At 40.3% G+C, this 21,836-nt stretch overlaps 3 protein-coding genes and 1 pseudogene across 4 annotated transcripts in view; 2 read left to right on the top strand and 2 right to left on the bottom strand.

Annotated features, from left to right (window-relative positions):
• Positions 1-5,127, top strand: part of LOC144065517 (uncharacterized) — a 145,037-nt gene extending 139,910 nt beyond the window's left edge. For all 3 annotated transcript variants that reach the window (XM_077588438.1, XM_077588439.1, XM_077588440.1), the window contains exon 2: positions 304-5,127. In XM_077588438.1, coding sequence (XP_077444564.1) covers positions 304-2,525 — 2,222 coding nt within the window. In that variant the 3' untranslated portion in view covers positions 2,526-5,127. The remainder of the gene's footprint in view (positions 1-303) is intronic.
• Positions 1-21,836, bottom strand: part of LOC144065528 (uncharacterized) — a 149,661-nt gene that overhangs the window by 67,502 nt on the left and 60,323 nt on the right.
• LOC144065525 (uncharacterized) lies at positions 12,903-17,004 on the bottom strand. Its single transcript, XM_077588456.1, has 2 exons — positions 16,689-17,004; positions 12,903-15,699 (listed from the first exon to the last, which is right to left on the bottom strand). The coding sequence occupies exons 1-2, from the start codon at positions 16,798-16,800 to the stop codon at positions 13,571-13,573; spliced, it is 2,241 nt and encodes a 746-aa protein (XP_077444582.1). The 5' UTR covers positions 16,801-17,004; the 3' UTR covers positions 12,903-13,570.
• LOC144065574 (uncharacterized) overlaps positions 19,397-21,836 on the top strand; it is a 3,296-nt pseudogene continuing 856 nt past the window's right edge.

The raw sequence follows: 21,836 nt of genomic DNA, 5'->3' as shown, positions 1-21,836 counted from the left end.
TAAACCAAGCAGGATTATAATGTAAACAAAGCAGTATTATAATGTAAACAAAGCATCCGTATTTTCATCTGCTGCTGGAGTCCCGTCAAAACAGTCCCGTTGTGTTCTGCCGAAAAGCGTCCGAAAACAATGTGTCCTCGAGCTGTGGGGCCTTGAGGAGACCATGGGGAGGAAAAGTGTCTGTGGTCCCATGAATTAAATTATAGCCTTATTACTTATTAAAAATGCTTACAACACATATAGAAACATTCCAAAATAAATCTAACATTATGAAACATATCATTTATTTTCGTGTCTTTGCAGGTTTCAGAGAATATCTTGGTCCTGATGGGAAAGAGTCTGTTGGCCTTAAAAAGGAACTTGAGCTCCCCCAAATCAAAGGGGAGGAGCCAGAGTTCTCTCAACAACAAATGAGAGTCAATCGACTTCCAATCAAGAAGGAGGAAGATGATGTCAGCTGGTCATTTGGTGAAATCCTGAAGAGGGAAGAGGATCTGGGCGTGACCAGCAGAGGGGCAGAGCCTGCACACACCTTAACATTACCCCAAATTAAAGAAGAGGAGCCAGAGTTCCCTCAACAGCAAATCAAAAAGGAGGAAGAAGATGTCACCGTGTCAACTGGTGAGCCTTTCAAGAGTGAAGTGGATCTGGGCGTGACCAGCAGAGGGGCGGAGCCTGCACACACCTTAACATTACCCCAATTTAAAGAGGAGCCAGAGTTCCCTCAACAACAAATGAGAGACGAGCGACTTCCAATCAAGAAGGAGGAAGATGATGTCACCTGGTCACTTGGTGAAAACCTGAAGAGGGAAGAGGATCTGGGCGTGACCAGCAGAGGGGCGGAGCCTGCACACACCTTAAAGTTACCCCAAATTAAAGAGGAGGAGCCAGAGTTCCCTCAACAGCAAATCAAAAAGGAGGAAGAAGATGTCACTGTGTCAACTGGTGAGCCTTTCAAGAGTGAAGATGATCTGGGCGTGGCCGGCAGAGGGGCGGAGACTCCGAACGGCAGCTCAGCAGAAGGGCAAGCAGACAATTTAATTGCTCCGTTATCAGAAAGCGAAGACTTGCTTTATGACAATGAAGGTCTTAAGGACGGCAAACTCTGGAAATGCTCTCAATGTGTAAAAACCTTTGGGAAAAAGTCTACTTTGAAAACACATATGAGGAGCCACACTGGGGAGAAACCCATATCATGTACAGTTTATGGTAAAACATTTACAAACAAGGGAAACTTAAATATTCATGCAAGAACACACACAGGTGACAAACCATTTTCGTGTTCAGTTTGTGGTCAAAGATTTACAGAGAAGGGAAACTTAAAAATACACTCAAGAATCCACACTGGGGAGAAACCCTTATCATGTACAGTTTGTGGTAAAACATTTACACACACGGGAAACTTAAATATTCATGCAAAAACCCACACTGGTGAAAAACCATTTTCGTGTTCAGATTGTGGTCAAAGATTCACACGGAAGGGAAGCTTAATTAGTCATGCAAGAGCACACACTGGTGAAAAACCATTTTCGTGTTCAGTTTGTGGTAAAACATTTACACACAAGAGATACTTAAAAATACACACAAGAACCCACACAGGTGAAAAACCATTTTCATGTTCAGTTTGTGGTCAAAGATTCACACAGAAGAGAGACTTAAATAGTCATGCAAGAACACACACAGGTGACAAACCATTTTCGTGTTCAGTTTGCTGTAAAGCCTTTTCTCAACAGCAACACTTAAATAATCATGCAAGAATACACACAGGTGAAAATACATTTTCGTGTTCAGTTTGTGGTAAAAGATTTACAGAGAATGGAACCTTAAAAAGGCACACAAGAATCCACACTGGTGAAAAACCATTTTCGTGTTCAGTTTGTGGTCAAGGATTCACAGACAAGGGACACTTAAAAACCCACACAAGAACCCACACTGGTGAAAAACCATTTTCGTGTTCAGTTTGCGGTAAAGCCTTTTCTCAACAGCAACACTTAAAAAGGCACACAAGAACACACACGGGTGAAAAACCATTTTCGTGTTCAGTTTGTGGTCAAAGATTCACACAGAAAAGAGACTTAAATAGTCATGCAAGAACACACACAGGTGACAAACCATTTCCATGCTCAGTTTGTGGTCAAAGATTTACAGTGAAGGGAACCTTAATTAGTCATGCAAGAACACACACTGGTGAAAAACCATTTTCGTGTTCAGTTTGTGGTAAAAGATTCACAAAGAAGGGAAGCTTAGAAAGGCACACAAGAATCCACACTGGTGAAAAACCGTTTTCATGCTCAGTTTGTGGTAAAATATTTACAGAGAAGGGAACCTTAATTAGTCATGCAAGAACACACACTGGTGAAAAACCATTTTCGTGTTCAGTTTGTGGTAAAACATTTACAGAAAGGGCAACGTTAAAAGCCCACATAAGAACCCACACTGGTGAAAAACCATTTTCGTGTTCAGTTTGTGGTCAAACATTCACACAGAAGGGACATTTAAATAGTCATGCAAGAACACACTGGTGAAAAACCATTTTCGTGTTCAGTTTGTGGTAAAAGATTCACATAGAAGGGAAGCTTAAAAAGGCACACAAGAATCCACACTGGTGAAAAACCATTTTCATGCTCAGTTTGTGGTAAAATATTTACAGAGAAGGGAACCTTAATTAGTCATGCAAGAACACACACTGGTGAAAAACCATTTTCGTGTTCAGTAAGTGGTAAAACATTTACAGAAAGGGCAACGTTAAAAGCCCACATAAGAACCCACACTGGTGAAAAACCATTTTCGTGTTCAGTTTGGAGTAAAGCCTTTTCTAAAAATGAAAACTCAAAAATCAACATAAGAACCCACACTGGTGAAAAACCATTTGCTTGCTCAGTTTGTGGTTAAAGATTTACAGAGAAAGGAAGCTTAAAAATACACATAAGAACCCACACCGTTGTAAAACCATTTTCATGTTCAGTTTGTGGTCGAACATTTTCCCAAAGGAGAAGCTTAAAAAACACTTATTAACCCACGCTGGAGAACAATGTTTTCCTGCTCAGTCTCCGGCCACAGATTCGCTACAACAGCCCAATTAAAAAGCTACACAATTCAAAAACCTTTTCCAGGTGCAGTTAATGTTCCAACATTTTCACATAAGGGAACCTGAAAAGAAGACTTAACAACCCGCAGTGGCAAAAAGCCCTTTCTTTGCTCAATTTGTGGTTCAACACATTGGTTAAAAATACTTAATAATACATAGTACTAAGTTTGTTGCCAAGGAATTATTCATAAGACTTAAAAGAAACAAATGTGTGTGTGTGTGTGTGTGTGTATGTTATCTATTAATTGGCAAAAATGACGAGAATCCCTCGTCATTTTTGAATCATGTTGATATTTTTATTTTTTTTCTAGTTATCATTTTGAGCCATAAAGGTTTTTTTCAAAATTTTTATAAGCTGTTTAATATGCACTAAAACAAATAAAACATAAATAAAATAAAATAATAATAAAAATTTAAAAAAAAATAATGAAACATGACACATATCACATAACTTCACACCTTCTTCACACAGTCGAGGACACTGTATGCGTTGCCGCGGCACACTGCTAGAGAGATGCGCTGTAACAGCCATTGACACTCGCGTGGCTCATTTGAAACAGCCACGAGCCGGGAACCTACCTCTAGCAGAAACTTCAAAGTGGAGTCCCCACATACACCTGAAGTTTCGTAGGCTATGGGCTGGAACAAGTATCTGTCAACAAGCGGTGCATATTTGACAGACTTCATTGACTCTGCCTTGTTCGCAGCTGAGCAGGCTTTTATTGCAGATGAAGCAATTGAGGATTGAGAAAAGGTGTCAACAACTGTCACATCCCATGTCAAACACTTTCCCATCTTCCATGGAAAGATTGACAAGCCGTCAGGCCTATGCTCGTCTGCACGCACTAGACCACTTGGTTCGAGAATTGAAGGAACTCCACTTTGACATAGTGCGCGTTTAACGATGTCGTTGATGTTGGAGTGACGAGGGAAACGACCAGCTTGGATACGGCAGGATAAGGGGTGGAGAGCTCGGCTATCTATTGAATGACCACATTTGCACAGAATCGGGTCACAAACTTTGACACCAAGACGATGAGCAATCGAGATGCGAAGCTCATCGGGGGAGAGCTTATTGCTCAAAGTCGCACTTGGCAAAGCATTCAACCAAGCTCCGGAGGGAAACGTCGACGCTGATAATATTCGACTGCGGTCCCACTGATTCGAGGAATCGATCAAATTGCCTTTCATCCTCAGGCAATTGATTTCATCCCACTCTTTCTGTACTCCGAGATGTGTTGGAGTTGATGAATGACATTCATTCCAGGCATTTAGTGCGCCATCAATGTCAATTGATTTATGAGGATCAATTTGAGATGAAGACAAAACAGGTTGCACTAACTCAACTGTAGAATAGAATGATGACAGAAAAGAGGGGAGGGACAAGTCAACAAGGGAACGGATACCAATGCCACCGTGACGAATTGGGAGTTTCGACTGATTCCATGCGGACTGTGAAAAGTCAACATTCAACAACGAGGATAAACAATCTTTTAAGACATGGTCGAAACTCTGTAGACAATTCATGTTACGATTTGTCGGGGAGCTTCTCATCACGTATTGAAGTTTGGGAATGAAAAGACAATTTCGTAGGATGAACATGGCCTGATGATTTATTTACACATACTAAACTAAAAAGCAGTTATTCATTGGATGACTGATGTTGAATCCGTAAAGTGAATAATGCTAGAAACGTTGTCAAGACTTCAGTTCAGTTAAGTGACTGAAATTAAAAGACAAATTAGACGGGCAAAAAGACAAATATTCGCAGACTAAGCGCTCCCTATTCGGCCATCTTTATTATTTTTTTGCCCTCGCATTTCCGGTCAGGGGTGCATGATGGGAAAGACAGTTTCCCGTAATGGCAACCTTCCGTTCAAAATAAGATGTTTCACGTATGTATAATATTCAATTTATATTTGAAAATTTGTTGGGGAAAATCAATAATGGGAGACACATTGTGTCGGAATCACTGCTTTTTGTCGATATGTTGTGTTCTTTTTTAACGGAAATAAAAAGTGTGTTATTATCATTCATAAGGTTTATTCAAACTTTCTATTTGTTAATTGATCTATGATGTATGTCCATGAGTATCAAACCCTATTAATATATATTGTTTGGCTTCACATATTTTTCTTATAAATATGAAAAAAATGTTTTAATATTAATAGGATAATACGTAGAACTAAGTGGCATATTCATTAATCCCGATACTCGTATCATTTGTATATTTACATTTTAATACTGTTAAACCTGGCAAAAACTTTGACTTGTGTCGCTATATATTTTAACAGAGTTTATACCCGAATGACATTTATAAATTAAATGATTTCGTTATTATCTTGGTTGTATTGATTGCAGTGGCAGGCCGTCAGGGCCTTCAAGGCCTTCTCTGCTGGCCTAAGAAATATCTGAATCATATTATATTTTGTCCATCAATACGTACTTATTATTCCAAATGGTCTGTTAGCTTTCTATCATTGCTTTTTCCCCTGGTTGCACTGCTTCCAGATGTGTGTTTTCATATTGAAGCATTTAACCAATCACATTTCAGCCTATATTTGTTGCCAGATCAGATCTGCCTCAAAGCCTGCACAATCAGTTCTTGCGGGCTCTGCTGCATTAAACTAGACTGTTGCTTTTAACCAATCAGATTTCGAGTTGGCAACCCCACAATGATTTTTCATAGGCGTTAGCATTTTGCTGGCTGGGACATGTCATTGCTTTCACAAACTATGATTGGCTAGTAGGCGGGCCAAAGCAGTACCGAGGCAGCCGAGATCGCAAACTCCACCCACTATGGCCGACATAAGCAAAAACAAATAGATTCTGTTTACTCACAAAGCTATTTTCTAGACGGACTTTTTCAGGAAAAAAATGGACATCATTAAGAAAGGGCGGTCAACTCCGAAGCTAGCAAGCCTGTTACAGCCGGGAAAATGGTGAGTGGGGCACTTTCAGCGCGCTAACTTAGCTCCACAAGCAAATAGTATATTGTTGTGTTGATTTAATGCCATTTTCAAAACGGACTATGCCGGAAATATGACAGGACAGGCTCGACTTTCATCATTCGCTTCGATGTCGATAGGAAAGAAGGAAGAAAGAAAGGAGGATGGATATTGTGTAAAAAGGATTTTTGGTGAGTAAAATGACAAATATGGTTATATTCCTAAATAATATTTCAATTGTGGGCCAAGTTCTGATATCTGAAAAGCTCCAGTGTTTGTATTTAAGTTCCAGTGTTTGTATTTAATCACAAAATGCTGCTAGGAAGTGGATTTTACCCCAGTTTAATTTTTGCCGTTTCACCATTGACGTCCATCAGTGTCTTTTCCTGGAAAAAAATCACCCCCCTGGCCTGGTTGTAATGTCTCAAAAGCTCCAGTTTAATAGCCATAAAATAGTTTTTGAGGGTTGGATTGATACGTTGAAGGCGCTACCAGAAAATGCACCGCCCGCCACTGGTATGTATGTATATGTATGTATGTGTATTGGATTGGATAACTTTATAACTTTATTCATCCTGTATTCGGGAAATTTCATTGTGACAGTAGCAAGAAAAGGCATAGTTATAAGTTAGACAGTACAGTCGCAAAGACCACACAACAAAGCAAATCAAAGTAAATGGAAACTGGAAAATGGAAACAAAAACTGGAACCACACACAGGAAGTCTTCCACAAGATGGGGAACTTCTGCAGACTGTGACCGAGGTAGAGAATATGCAGATTCACTCTTCCAAGCTTATCCGCACAGTTCCTCAGTAGTCTGGAGCTGAAGACAACAGTAGCAGAGTAGGGCCCCTCGACTCTGTTGCTAGTAAGCGCCGACAGCTCTTCCATCTTATCCCACGATGGAACAGTTGGTCAGAAGCGTTGCCTCTTCTCCCGGCACTTTTGTCCAGCTCTGAATCGCCGGCGGCATCGAGGTGTTGCTTCTTCCGCTGCGTATTGTAACAGCTAGTCCCATGTGTGTGACAGCGTAGGCATGGCTGAATGGTTCCAAAAAAAGAAGTAGCCGAAAAAAGCCAGGCTAACAGAACAAGAAAAGTTGTAAAAACATTAAAGTACAAAGTAAAGTAAAAAGGAATGTATTAAGAAATATTAAAATGTAATTAAAAAAAGATAGGAGGGCTGTAAATAACGAAAAACAAGAGTGTACAGAGCTACTTCCACTGGCTCCCGCGTGAACGGCGCCATCTTGGAATCCACATACATACCATCTTGGTATGTATGTGTATGTATGTGTATGTATGTGTATGTATGTGTATGTGTGTGTATGTGTGTGTATGTATGTGTATGTGTGTGTGTATGTGTGTGTATGTGTATGTATGTGTTTGTATATGTATGTATATGTATATATATATATATGTATATGTTTTCTTAGTAAGGGAAAATGTCAAAAGAAAGAAAACAAATTGGAGGGAAAAATTGCAAATATTCTTTAAAAATTGGAAAATCAAGAAATATAATTTACATCTATAGGTTAAGGGAATAATAAAAAAAAAAGAAAAAAAAATCCTTTTGGGTTTAAGACACCTTTGAGAAATTGCTATTTTTCTGATATAATTTCTTTAAAACGCTCTTCGAAAACTTGTGATTGACTGTGTCTTAATTACTGTGTATGTTGCACCCTGCATTTTTGCTTGAAACACGGGGAGAAATAATCACAATAGTGTTTCGTTGTTGCTTCCTCAATCCAACTTTAATGAGATGAAGAATATCTCCCGTCAAGGCCTCAATAATCGAATACCGATATAAATCCAATCCAAACTAGTGGTATGGGCATCAAGGCATCAATAATCGAATATCGATATACATCCAATCCAAACTAGTTGCACATCCCCAACATGCGGTCGTTAATAAAATAAACACTTTAGCATGTCACACTGATAAGCAATGTTCCCTCTAAGCTGCGCGCGTGCGCAATTGCGCACTACTCTCGTCTTCTCTGCGCAGCACCAATCATATGGCGCGCAGGAAAAAAAAAAAATCGGATTTTATTTTTTTTATTTTTATTTTGTATTTTTTTTTATTTTTTACCCCTTTCCCCATGATGGCGCCGTTTAAGCGGCAGCCAGTGGCAGTGGCTCTGTCCACTTAGGTTTTTCGTGTTTTACAGCATGTTTTACATGAAAAATTAGAGGGAACATTGACATGCACCTGCTTGTGGCAGGTGTGATACTGGTGTGCCCATAGCGAGCAATGATGATGTCGTGACCGGATGATTCGCCTAAAGACGTTTCGCCGACGGACATTTGACAGACGGACAGGTCGCCGAATGAACGTTCGTTCAAACAGCGTTTAATGATTAATTACAAATACTAGTATTTGTTAGTTTAATGATTAAATACAAATACTAGTATTTGTATTTAATCATTAAACGCTGTTTTCAGCTGGATTTGACCGAATTTGAGAGCATTTTGAGCCGTTTGGCGAATGGACGTAAATAGACGTTTTTTTGCCTCCATCGTGATATCATCACGACATTTTACAGAGGAATTCACTTCCCTGGGCTCGGTTCTAATGTCCAAAGAGCTCCAGTATTTGTATTTAATCATTAAATGCTGTTTTAGGATGGATTTGACCCGATTGCTGTCATTTTACGGCTCGGTTCTGCTACATCTGCCCGCCCAAGAGTGCTTATTCCCGGACTGCCATGCCCACCCAAGAGTGCTTATTCCCGGGCTGCCATTGATGGTAGACTAACATTGATTTTTACTATAATTTGGACAACACAGGCGGCGGGCCGGATTAAAAATCCTAACGGGCCGTATATGGCCCGCGGGCCGAGGTTGAAAAACTTGTACACACACGATCCGGGGGCGGGGCGAGCGCACAAATCCTGTTTCGGCGAAACCTCCGTTCGGCCGATTGAACGTTCGGCGGAACGTCCATTCGGCAACCTGCCCGTCTGTCAAACGTCCGTCGGCGAAACGTCTTTAGGCAAATCATCCGAGTACCGATGATGTCGCTCACACTGATACTCAGTGCGCTCAGGGAGGTTGACTTTCTGCTCAGACCAACGAAAAATTAGAGGGAACATTGACTGCGGCCCTTTGAGGATCGGTTTGACACCCCTGGTGTGAAGGGATCGACTTTGACGAGGATATATTCATATCCGCCTTTGCATCGATCAAGATGAAGAAAGTCAATACAGACCAGCTCAAAGGGCTGTGGTTTCACAATATTTGTCAATGGCGCTCTCTGTTCGTGGCATGTTTTTTTAAGTTTTAGACAAGGGCAGGTTTTAGTTACATAATGTTCAATATCAGACTGCACATACGGCCAGAAGAAACAATCACGCACAAGGGATACTGTGCGGTCAACACCCTGCTACCCCATGTTATTATGCAACTCTTTCATTACTGTACCTCGATATAGTTCTGTTGGGACTAACTGTTTACGGGTTGTGGTGGTTCTGTACAGAACACCGTCACTGTCTTATCAGTTTGTCCCACTGCCTGAGCAAATTTTTTTTCTTTGGGCTGAGCGACTTCAATTCCTTAGCTGATGGCTTACAACCTGACAGTTTATAGTTCAACATAGGAGTGTATGAACAGGTCAGATTGTTGTGCTTTCCTTACCTCTTCTTTTGGTCTGGGGTTGATTGACGCAGCAGCTGTCTCATCTATGAATCTGGGAAGGGAATCATCATATTCTCTACCTCGGTCACAGTCTGCAGAAGTTCCCCATCTTGTGGAAGACTTCCTGTGTGTGGTTCCAGTTTTTGTATCCATTTTCCAGTTTCCATTTACTTTGATTTGCTTTGTACTTTTGCTTTGTTGTTGTGTGGCCTTTGCGACTGTACTGTCTAACTTATAACTATGCCTTTTCTTGCTACTGTCACAATGAAATTTCCCGAATACAGGATGAATAAAGTTATCCAATCCAATACACATACATACACATACATACATATGCATACCAGTGGCGGGCGGTGCATTTTCTGGTAGCGCCTTGAACGTATCAATCCAACCCTCAAAAACTATTTTATGGCTATAAAACCTCTACTGCAGCTACAGCTGCAACACATAAAAAATAATCAATAAATTAATGCACAAAAATGGGGTAAAATCCACTTCCTAGCAGCATTTCATGATTAAATACAAATACTGGAGCTTTTCAGACATTAAAACCAGGCCAGGGGGTGATTTTCCCGGGAAAAGACAGCGATGAACGTCAATGGTGTACGGGCAAACATTGCCTGAAAATGGGGTAAAATCCAGCCGAAAACAGCATTTATTGATTAAATACAAATACTGGAGCTTTTTAGACATCAGAACCGGGCCCGGAATATCATTTCCCCGGTAAAAAGACAGCGATGAACGCCGGTACGTCCATATACGTGAAATGACAAAAAATGCACTAAAATACTAAAATTAGGTAAAATCCACTCCCTAGCATCATTTATTGATTGAATACACATACTGGAGCTTTTGAGACATTACAACCAGGCCAGGGGGGGTGATTTTTCCCGGGAAAAGACAGCGATGGACGTCAATGGTGAAACGCCAAAAATTAAACTGGGGTAAAATCCACTTCCTAGCAGCATTTTGTGATGAAATACAAACACTGGAGCTTAAAAACAAACACTGGAGCTTTTCAGATATCAGAACTTGGCCCACAATTGAAATATTATTTAGGAATATGGCCATATTTTACTCACCAAAAATCCTTTTTACACAATATCCATCCTCCTTTCTTTCTTCCTTCTTTCCTATCGCCATCGAAGCTAATGATGAAAGTCGAGCCTGTCCTGTCATATTTCTGGCATAGTCCGTTTTGAAAATGGCTTTAAATCAAAACAACAATATACTATTTGCTTATGGAGCTAAGTTAGCACACTGAAAGTGCCGCACACACCATATTCCTGGCTGTAACAGGCTTGCTAGCTTCGGAGTTGACCGCCCTTTCTTAATGGTGTCCATTTTTTTTTCTGGAAAAGTCCGTCTGGAAAATAGCTTTGTGAGAGAAATCTGCAACAGAATTCATTTGTTTTTGCCACTGTCGGCCATGTGGGTGGAGTTTGCGATCTCTGGCTGCTTTGGCCCGCCTACGAGCCAATCATAGTTTGTGAAAGCAATGACATGTCCCAGCCAGCAAAATGCTAACGCCTATAAAAAATAATTGTGGGGTTGCCAACTCGAAATCTGATTGGTTAAAAGCAACAGTCTAGTTTAATGCAGCAGAGCCCGCAAGAACTGATTGTGAAGTCTTTGAGGCAGATCTGATCTGGCAACAAATAATGGCTGAAATGTAATTGGTTAAATGCTTCAATATGAAAACACACATCTGGAAGCAGTTTAACCAGGGGGAAAAGCAATGAAAGGAAGCTAACAGACCATTTGGAATAATAAGTATTGATGGACAAAATATATGATTCAGATATTTCTTAGGCCAGCAGAGAAGGCCTTGAAGGCCCTGACGGCCCGCCACTGATACATACACACATATACATACATATAGACACACACACACACACACACACACCGGTAAAAAGACAGCGATGAACGTCATTACGTCCATACGTGAAATGACAAAAAATGCACTAAAATTAGGTAAAATCCACTTCCGAGCAGCATTTATTGCTTGAATATAAATACTCGAGCTTTTGAGACATTACAACCAGGCCAGGGGGGTGATTTCCTCGGGAAAAGACAGCGATGGACGTCAATACGCGAAACGGCAAAAATTAAACTGGGGTAAAATCCACATCCTAGCAGCATTTAGTGATTAAATACAAACACTGGAGCTTTTCAGATATCAGAACCGGGCCCACAATTGAAATATTATTTAGGAATATAGCCATATTATACTCACCAAAAATTCTTTTTATCTGTACACAATATCCATCCTCCTTTCTTTCTTCCTTCTTTCCTATCGCCATCGAAGCTAATGATGAAAGTCGAGCCTGTCCTGTCATATTTCCGGCATAGTCCGTTTTGAAAAGGGCTTTAAATCAACACAACAATATATTTGCTTGTACAGATAAGTTAGAGCACTAAAAGTGGCGCAAACACCATTTTCCCGGCTGTAACAGGCTTGCTAGCTTCGGAGTTGACCGCCCTTTCTTAATGATGTCCATTTTTTTCTGGAAAATAGCTTTTTGAGCAAATCTGCAACAGAATCCATTTGTTTTTGCCTCTGTCGGCCATTGTGGGTGGAGTTTGCGATCTCTGGCTGCCTCACTATGGCTGTGGCCTGCCTACTAGCCAATCATAGTTGGTGAAAGCAATGACGTATCCCAGCCAACAAAATGCCAATGCGTATGAAGAAGCATTGTGGGGTTGCCAACTCGAAATCTGATTGGTTAAAAGCAACAGTCTAGTTTAATGCAGCAGAGCCCGCAGAACTGATTGTGAAGGCTTTGAGGCAGATCTGATCTGGCAACAAATAATGGCTGAAATGTGATTGGTTAAATGCTTCAATACGAAAACACACATCTGGAAGCAGTGCAACCAGGGGCAAAAGCAATGTAAGGAAGCTAACAGACCATTTGGAATAATAAGTACGTATTGATGGACAAAATATAATATGATTCAGATATTTCTTAGGCCAGCAGAGAAGGCCTTTAAGGCCCTGACGGCCCACCACTGAGATATATATATATATATATATATATATATATATATATATATATATATATATATATATATATACAAACACATCAATGCACCCTTGGGCTTTTTGTATAGTTTCCTGCAGTGATTTTAACGTCCACCAGGTGTTAGTATTTTGCGAAGCAGTGGGTCACTGTATGGAAACGATAAGTGATGCTCACAAACCCATCACTCGTAGTGAGTCAATAAAATAATTACGGTATACATAGAGTTTTAATTCAAAACACAAAAAGCAAACTGAAAACCCTAAGCCAAAAATCAAAAATTACACCCCAAAAAATTAAAATGAACAAAAAGCCACAGGAAGCAGTAAGCCACGAGACATGGAAAACAGGTGGGTGACACAGAGGGGAGGCAACCACAGGTGAAAGCAATGTACAATAACAACGATAAGTTTCAAGCCATCAATATTTTTTTCATACTAATGATTATACATAAGAATATTGAGTATTATCTGTTTGTTCAACATTAAAATGAAATTAAAAAAACAATTCACATTTGACTTCATATACCGACTGCCAGGTCTATTTACATACAAATCAAATCAGTTTGGATAAATATGAAAAGCGAAAAGAACTACTCAAAAATAAACCCAAAGTCGGTTCTTATAGTTCAAAAAAGGAAAAGAATGTAGTTTACAAAGCTAATAGAAAATTCTGAAGATTAAATGAAATAAATCCTTGGCAACAAACTTAGTATTATGTATTATTAAGTATTTTTAACCAATGTGTTGAACCACAAATTGAGCAAAGAAAGGGCTTTTCGCCACTACGGGTTGTTAAGTCTTCTCTTCAGGTTCCCTTCTGTGAAAATGTTGGAACATTAACTGCACCTGGAAAAGGTTTTTGAATGGTGTAGCTTTTTAATTGGGCTGTTGTAGCGAATCTGTGGCCACAGACTGAGCAGGAAAACATTGTTCTCCAGTGTGGGTTAATAAGTGTTTTTTTAAGCCTTTCCTTTGGGAAAATGTTTGACCACAAACTGAACACAAAAATGGTTTTACAACGGTGTGGGTTCTTGTGTGCTTTTTTAAGGTTCCCTTTTCTGTAAATCTTTTACCACAAACTGAACACGAAAATGGTTTTTCACCAGTGTGGGTTCTTGCGTGACTATTTAAGTGTTCCTTCTGTGTGAATCTTTGACTACAAACTGAACACGAAAATGGTTTTTCACCAGTGTGGATTCTTGTGTGCATTTTTAAGGTTCCCTTCTCTGTAAATCGTTTACCACAAACTGAACACGAAAATGTATTTTCACCTGTGTGTATTCTTGCATGATTATTTAAGCGTGCCTGTTGAGAAAAGGCTTTACAGCAAACTGAACACGAAAATGGTTTGTCACCTGTGTGTGTTCTTGCATGACTATTTAAGTCTCCCTTCCGTGTGAATCTTTGACCACAAACTGAACACGAAAATGGTTTTTCACCAGTGTGGGTTCTTATGTGGATTTTTAAGGAATCATTTTGAGAAAAGGCTTTACCGCAAACTGAACACGAAAATGGTTTTTCAACAGTGTGGGTTCTTGTGTGCTTTTTTAAGGTTCCCTTCTCTGTAAATCTTTTACCACAAACTGAACACGAAAATGGTTTTTCACCAGTGTGTGTTCTTGCATGACTATTTAAGTGTCCCTTCTGTGTGAATCTTTGACCACAAACTGAACACGAAAATGTATTTTCACCTGTGTGTATTCTTGCATGACTATTTAAGTGTCCCTTCTGTGTGAATCTTTGACCACAAACTGAACACGAAAATGGTTTTTCACCAGTGTGTGTTCTTGCATGACTATTTAAGTGTCCCTTCTGTGTGAATCTTTGACCACAAACTGAACACGAAAATGTATTTTCACCTGTGTGTATTCTTGCATGACTATTTAAGTGTCCCCTCTGTGTGAATCTTTGACCACAAACTGAACACGAAAATGGTTTTTCACCAGTGTGGGTTCTTATGTGGATTTTTAAGGAATCATTTTGAGAAAAGGCTTTACCGCAAACTGAACACGAAAATGGTTTTTCACCAGTGTGGGTTCTTGTGTGCCTTTTTAAAATTTTCTTCTCTTTAAATCGTTTACCACAAACTGAACACGAAAATGGTTTTTCACCAGTGTGGGTTCTTATGTGGATTTTTAAGGATTCATTTTGAGAAAAGGCTTTACCGCAAACTGAACACGAAAATGGTTTTTCACCAGTGTGGGTTCTTGTGTGCCTTTTTAAAATTTTCTTCTCTTTAAATCGTTTACCACAAACTGAACACGAAAATTGTTTTTCACCAGTGTGGCTCCTCATATGTGCTTTAAAGGTAGACTTTTTCCCAAAGGTCTTTCCACACTGAGAGCATTTCCAGAGTTTGCCGTCCTTAAGACCTTCATTGTCATAAAGCAAGTCTTCGGTATCTGATAACGGAGCAATTAAATTGTCTGCTTGCCCTTCTGCTGAGCTGCCGTTCGGAGTCTCCGCCCCTCTGCCGGCCACCCCCAGATCATCTTCACTCTTGAAAGACTCACCAGTTGACACGGTGACATCTTCTTCCTCCTTTTTGATTTGCTGTTGAGGGAACTCTGGCTCCTCCTCTTTAATTTGGGGTAACGTTAAGGTGTATGCAGGCTCCGCCCCTCTGCTGGTCACGCCCAGATCCTCTTCCCTCTTCAGGTTTTCACCAAGTGACCAGGTGACATCATTTTCCTCCTTCTTGATTGGAAGTCGCTCATCTCTCATTTGTTGTTGAGGGAACTCTGGCTCCTCCTCTTTAATTTGGGGTAATGGTAAGGTGTGTGCAGGCTCCGCCCCTCTGCTGGTCACACCCAGATCCTTTTCCCTCTTCAGGAATTCACCAAATGACCAGGTGACATCATCTTCCTCCTTCTTGATTGGAAGTCGCTCGTCTCTCATTTGTTGTTGAGAGAACTCTGGCCCCTCCCCTTTTATTTGGGGGAGCTCAAGTTCCTTTTTAAGGCCAACAGACTCTTTCCCATCAGGACCAAGATATTCTCTGAAACCTGCAAAGACACGAAAATAAATGATATGTTTCATAATCTGTCTATCTAACGAGAAGTCATTTAGGTTAGACTTGGAATGTAAAGTCTTATACTTATATTGGCGGTGGTTAGGCTCGTAACATGACATTAACTTGAAATTTAACTGAAATCAACTCAAATGACTATACACACCCACACATATTTGACCACCCGGACTCATCTCAATAAGCTCGTATCTGCAATTTGTCTCATTTCTCAAGGAAAAAAATGGCTCGGAATTTTGCTCGTTTCTTAAATTTTCCGTAAATTGGGACACTCGTATGTCAAGGTATTCCTTAAATATGCTGGCTGCCACAGCAAATGTTTAATTAACAAGGAATAAGTATAGCACTCGCGGGTGACCCGCATTGTAATCAACAGTTTGAGGAAAAAAAGAGTTCACCTTCAAAATTAAAGTACAATTAAGAGCACACCTACACATTTCAATGTTTAAAAATGTTTTGTTTTATTAAACCCAAAGGATTCTTTAATCTCATCTCATTTTCTGAAACGCTTTATCCTCATCAGCGTCGTGGGGGGGGATGGGTGCTGGAATCTATCCCAGCTGACTTTAGGCCAGAGGCGGGGCACCCTGATTCATTCGCAGGGCACAACAAGACACACAACCATTCACACTCACACTCAGCCCGAGTACCCGGAGAAAACCCACACATGTCAAAATAAAAAGGTAAATTCTGGGCCACTTTTCACATTTTTATGAACTTAGAATAAAATAAAAAATCTTCAGTGCTGAGTCCTAGTAGCAAGCGGAAGACATGGGAGTTGCTTCCGCTTGAAAAATAATTTAAAAAACCAAAAACATTTTCCCCAGAAAAAATCCGCGATGTAGTGAAATGCTGAGGGATTACTGTATTGAATTTCCAATTGCAGCACACAGATATAGCACTAACACAATTACCATTAAGCCTTAATGATGAAGGGAATATATATAGATATAAAAATGGACCCACCCTCTAGTCTGTGAAGGACAACTTTTGCATGCATTATTTTGCAAAATGTCGAGTTTTCCTCGTGGAACTTTGCTGGTATTTTCCCACACGTAAATTCTGAAGGAGACGCCATTGATAGCTGCTAGCTAGGCTAAGTTAAAGAGGGCGCAAAGCTTCAAAGTTCTTCGACGACTTGAAGAGTTGTTCCTTTGATATATGCTAACAGGCTGAGCTAAAGTAGCGCACAAAGCTTCAACGAGGTCTTGAAAATGATTTTGGCTGATATTTAAGGTCATAAAGTAGCTTATGCTAGACACGACGGGGACCCATAAATTAAGTTTGGTGGCGAAAACTGCGCATGCGCAGTGGCAGCGTCACTTCCTTCGATGCATTAAGTTTATAAATTTAAGAGAGTTGGACATAGGAAATAATTATTCTTCAAATTTTCTGACATGTGGTTTGAGCAAAAAAATGTTTGCGCAGGTTTGAATTTAATTGAAAATTAAATTAAACATAAATCACTTGAAGATCGTGTCTCAAAAGGAGGCGTCGCAAAACGGGCATGCGCAGAAAAAAATCGTCCTTGGTCATGATGCTGTTCTGTTTTGCCGATTGGCATCACGGGAGAGGTAGTTCTTCATTGAAACGGTTTGAACTCGCAGGAATCAGTCTCTTATTTACGTACTGCTCTCTCGTGGTCAGGAGAAAATTTGTTTCATTCAAAGTTCAGTATTCGTGGACACTGTACACAATATTTAAGACACTGTCAATCACAAGTTATCGAAGAAGCACATTTTAAGAAATTATATCAGAAAATTAGCAATTTCTCAAAGGTGTCTTAAATCCAAAAGGAAAAGTTTGTTTTTTCTTTTATTTACATTATTCCCTTAATCCGGACCAACCACTAGATGTAAATTATGTCATGATTTTCCCATTTTTAACGAATATTTGCAATTTTTCCCTCCAATTTTGTTCTTTTTGTGTTTTAGTTCAATAAGTATTTTGTAAAATGTAAAAATAACTATATAGAAATATTTTCAACAAATGATTCTTCCCTTATGAAGAATAAAAGCTCAAATAAACATTGTTTTAGATCTTTGAAAAATATTTAAGGCTTTATATCCAGTTCTTTAAATCCGATTTAATCTCTCTCTCTCGCTCTCTTGCTCTCTCCCGCTCCCTCCCGCTCCCTCTCTCCATCTTTCAACATAACTGCTTACAACTTGCAAGGAGGTGCCTTGTGACGTCGTTTCAGTCCACAAGGCATTCTGACGAGCGGCATACTCTTCGGTCCATTTAGCGGCACATTACCAAAACATTCAAAGGTAATCTGATTTAAACATAGCATAAGCAAAAACAACTGTCTCAACTGTTTTGAACAATTGTATAAGCTTAACCGAATAACATCATAAAGGTTATAAAAACAACTGTCACAACAATCTGTTTTTATCGGAACACCTGCGTAAGAATTTGCACAATAAGCATAAAAAGTGACCCGAGCGGATCATAAATCAAAACAACGGCATTAGAATTTGCACCGATAAGCATAATAATTTCTTTATAAGGTAAACAGAGCAACAGTATATTTGAACAATAATGCGAGTATTCTCGGAAGTTTGATACGATTTATCGCCAGCTGCAGGATTCCGAGACAGAGCAGTTTAAGAGTCCTTGTAGATCATCCGTCTAGCCTGGACCGTGTTGACCTGTTCAGTCCATAGTTATGAAAACAATTGACTGGCCCCGACAGGAAGACTGGGGGAAAGCGCACTCGGTCCAAACAGTATGGCACAATTTAAATTATAGCTTCATGACCTATTAATTCCAAATGAACATATAGTAACATCCCAGAATGAACCCAACATATATATATATATATATATATATATATATATATATATATATATATATATATATATATATATATATATATATATATATATATATATATATATGTAGAGAGAGAGAGGGAGGGAGGGAGGTTTGAGGCAGAGAGGGTGAGGGAGGGAGAGATGGAGAGAGGGAGGGAGAGGGAGCGGGAGACTTTGGAGGGCTGCCAGATCCTCGCATATCTCAAAGTTTGCGCTAACTCCACGAATAAAAATGAGCAGTTGCGCTGTGCCTTGCACGTCCGTGCTTTCATCCAGTGCTAATGAAAAAAAGTCAAATTCTTTCGTCTTCTGCTGCAGCTGGGCATATACATTAGTCCCGATTTCTTCAGCGCGTCTGGTGATTGTACTCGCCGACAGACTTACGGCATTAAATGCATCTTTCTTCTCGGGACAGACTTCCTCCACGACAACATCCATACATTTCTTAAAAAACTCTACGTCAGTGAAAGGCTTACCGTTGATTGCTATCAGTTTAGCAATCCGAAAGCTGGCCTGAACGAATGCCTGGTTCAGCTGAGCTTGGCGTAGAAATGTAGTCTGCTGAGATAATAGTCCAACTTTTAGCTTTGAGAGTTTGTCTGCTCGTATTTGGCCTTGCACGCTATCGTACTTGTCTTTGTGACGGGTTTCATAGTGCCGGCGAAGATTGTATTCTTTGAATACTGCCACCGTCTCTTGACAGATGAGACAAACAGCCTTTTCTTTGCATTAAACAAAAAAATAATCGTTTGTCCACCGCAGGTTAAATACCCTGCATTCTGAATCCTTTTTTCTCTTAACTAACCTTTTCGCCATTATTCCGTTCTCAAACAGGTTCAGGTTGCAGTTTTTATATGCTTGAATAGCATCGCAATAGCGATGGTACCAGGGCTCCGCCCTCACCTGCGATCGTCCAGATGTCTCGTTAACACACTGCTCACGCATGCAACGGTGGAAGTGCCCGCATGCACCAAAGGCAAACACTCTCCCCGCGCGTGTCACCAAAGAAGCAATGCGAAGGCCCGCTTCACTGGGATGATTTGTGGGCTCAGCAGGGGTGCAATGAACCAAACACAAGATTAAAAGGTCCCAGTCTTCAAGGCCAAATAGGAAAAAAATCCGATAGCGTCTCTGGTATTGTTCAGAGGGCCGGTCCAAATGTGCCCGCGGGCCGGATACGGCCCACGGGCCGTAGTTTGGTGACCCCTGTTCTAAAGACATGGTAGGCTGATTGGACACTCTAAATTGCTCCTAGGTATGAGTGTGAGTGTGAATGGTTGTCTGTCTTGTTGTGCCCTGCGATTGGCTGGCCAACAATTCAGGGTGCCCCCCCGCCCCTGGCCCAAAGTTAGCTGGGATAGGCTCCAGCCAGAGTTCCCTCAACAACAAATGAGAGACGAGCGACTTCCAATCAAGGAGGAAGATGATGTCACCTGGTCACTGGGTGAATTCCTGAAGAGAGAAGAGGATCTGGGCGTGACCAGCAGAGGGGCGGAGCCTGCACACACCTTAACATTACCCCAAATTAAAGAGGAGGAGCCAGAGTTCCCTCAACAGCAAATCAAAAAGGAGGAAGAAGATGTCACCGTGTCAACTGGTGAGCCTTTCAAGAGTGAAGATGATCTGGGCGTGGCCGGCAGAGGGGCGGAGACTCCGAACGGCAGCTTAGCAGAAGGGCAACCAGACAATTTAATTGCTCCGTTATCAGAAAGCGAAGACTTGCTTTATGACAATGAAGGTCTTAAGGACGGCAAACTCTGGAAATGCTCTCAGTGTGGAAAAATCTTTGGGAAAAAGTCTACTTTGAAAACACTTATGAGGAGCCACACCGGGGAGAAACCCTTATGTACAATTTGTGGTAAAACATTTACACACAAGGGAAAGTTAAATATTCATGCAAGAACACACACTGGTGAAAAACCATTTTCGTGTTCAGTTTGCGGTAAAGCCTTTTCTCTACAGCATCACTTTAAAATACACACAAGAACACACTGGTGAAAAACCATTTTCGTGTTCATTTTGTGGTAAAAGATTTACACAGAAAGGAAGCTTAAAAATCCACACAAGAACCCACACTGGTGAAAAACCATTTTCGTGTTCAGTTTGTGGTCAAAGATTTACACACAAGCAAAACTTAAAAAGGCACACAAGAACCTAAACTGGTGAAAAACCATTTTCGTGTTCAGTTTGTGGTCAAAGATTTACACACAAGCAAAACTTAAAAATGCACACGAGAACACACTCGAGTGAAAAACCATTTTCGTGTTCAGTTTGTGGTAAAAGATTTAAGGAGAAGCGACCCTTAAATAGTCATGCAAGAACCCACACTGGTGAAAAACCATTTTCGTGTTCAGTTTGCGGTAAAAGATTTACAGAGAAAAGAAGCTTAAAAATACACACACGAACCCACACTGGTGAAAAACCATTTTCGTGTTCAGTTTGTGGTCAAAGATTTACACACAAGCAAAACTTAAAAAGGCACACAAGAACCCACACTGGTGAAAAACCATTTTCGTGTTCAGTTTGCGGTAAAGCCTTTTCTCTACAGAATCACTTAAAAATACACACAAGAACACACTGGTGAAAAACCATTTGCGTGTTCAGTTTGTGGTAAAAAAATTACACACAAGGGAAACTTAAATATTCATGCAAGAACACACACGTGAAAATACATTTTCGTGTTCAGTTTGTGGTCAAAGATTTACAGAGAAGGGAAACTTAAAAATACACACAAGAATCCACACTGGTGAAAAACCATTTTCGTGTTCAGTTTGTGGTCAAAGATTTACACACAAGCAAAACTTAAAAATGCACATAAGAACCCACACAGGTGAAAAACCATTTGCGTGTTCAGTTTGTGGTCAAAGATTCACACGGAAGGGAAGCTTAATTAGTCATGCAAGAACACACACAGTTTAAAAGCCATTCTCGTGTGCAGTTTGCGGTAAAGCCTTTTCTCAAATGCAAGATTTCCAAAAACAAGTACAGACGCTCCCCTACTTACGAACATTCAACTTACGAACAATGGTACATACGAACATGTCTGCAAAGTGCGTTTAAGTCCAAAAATGTTCGCAAGTCCAATTTTGTATTTCGCGCATTTTTCGGAGTAGTACTTCTTTCCGCCGCTAATACCGACGCCTGGCGCTGTGAGAGCTCAGCTCACCCAGCATCTACCTTCTTCTTCGTTGCAATGCGGAAGTGCGTGAATGTATCTCCAGTGTGCAAAGAACCTTTTTCATTTGTATCATTAAATATCTCATGCATCAAATATTGAATATGGTTGGTAAAAAGCTAA

This window comes from Stigmatopora argus, chromosome 20, assembly GCF_051989625.1.
Source record: "Stigmatopora argus isolate UIUO_Sarg chromosome 20, RoL_Sarg_1.0, whole genome shotgun sequence".
Classification (NCBI taxonomy): Eukaryota; Metazoa; Chordata; class Actinopteri; order Syngnathiformes; family Syngnathidae; genus Stigmatopora; species Stigmatopora argus.
The sequence above is the reverse complement of the archived record's forward strand: the minus strand, read 5'-3'. Positions and strand labels throughout refer to the sequence as shown.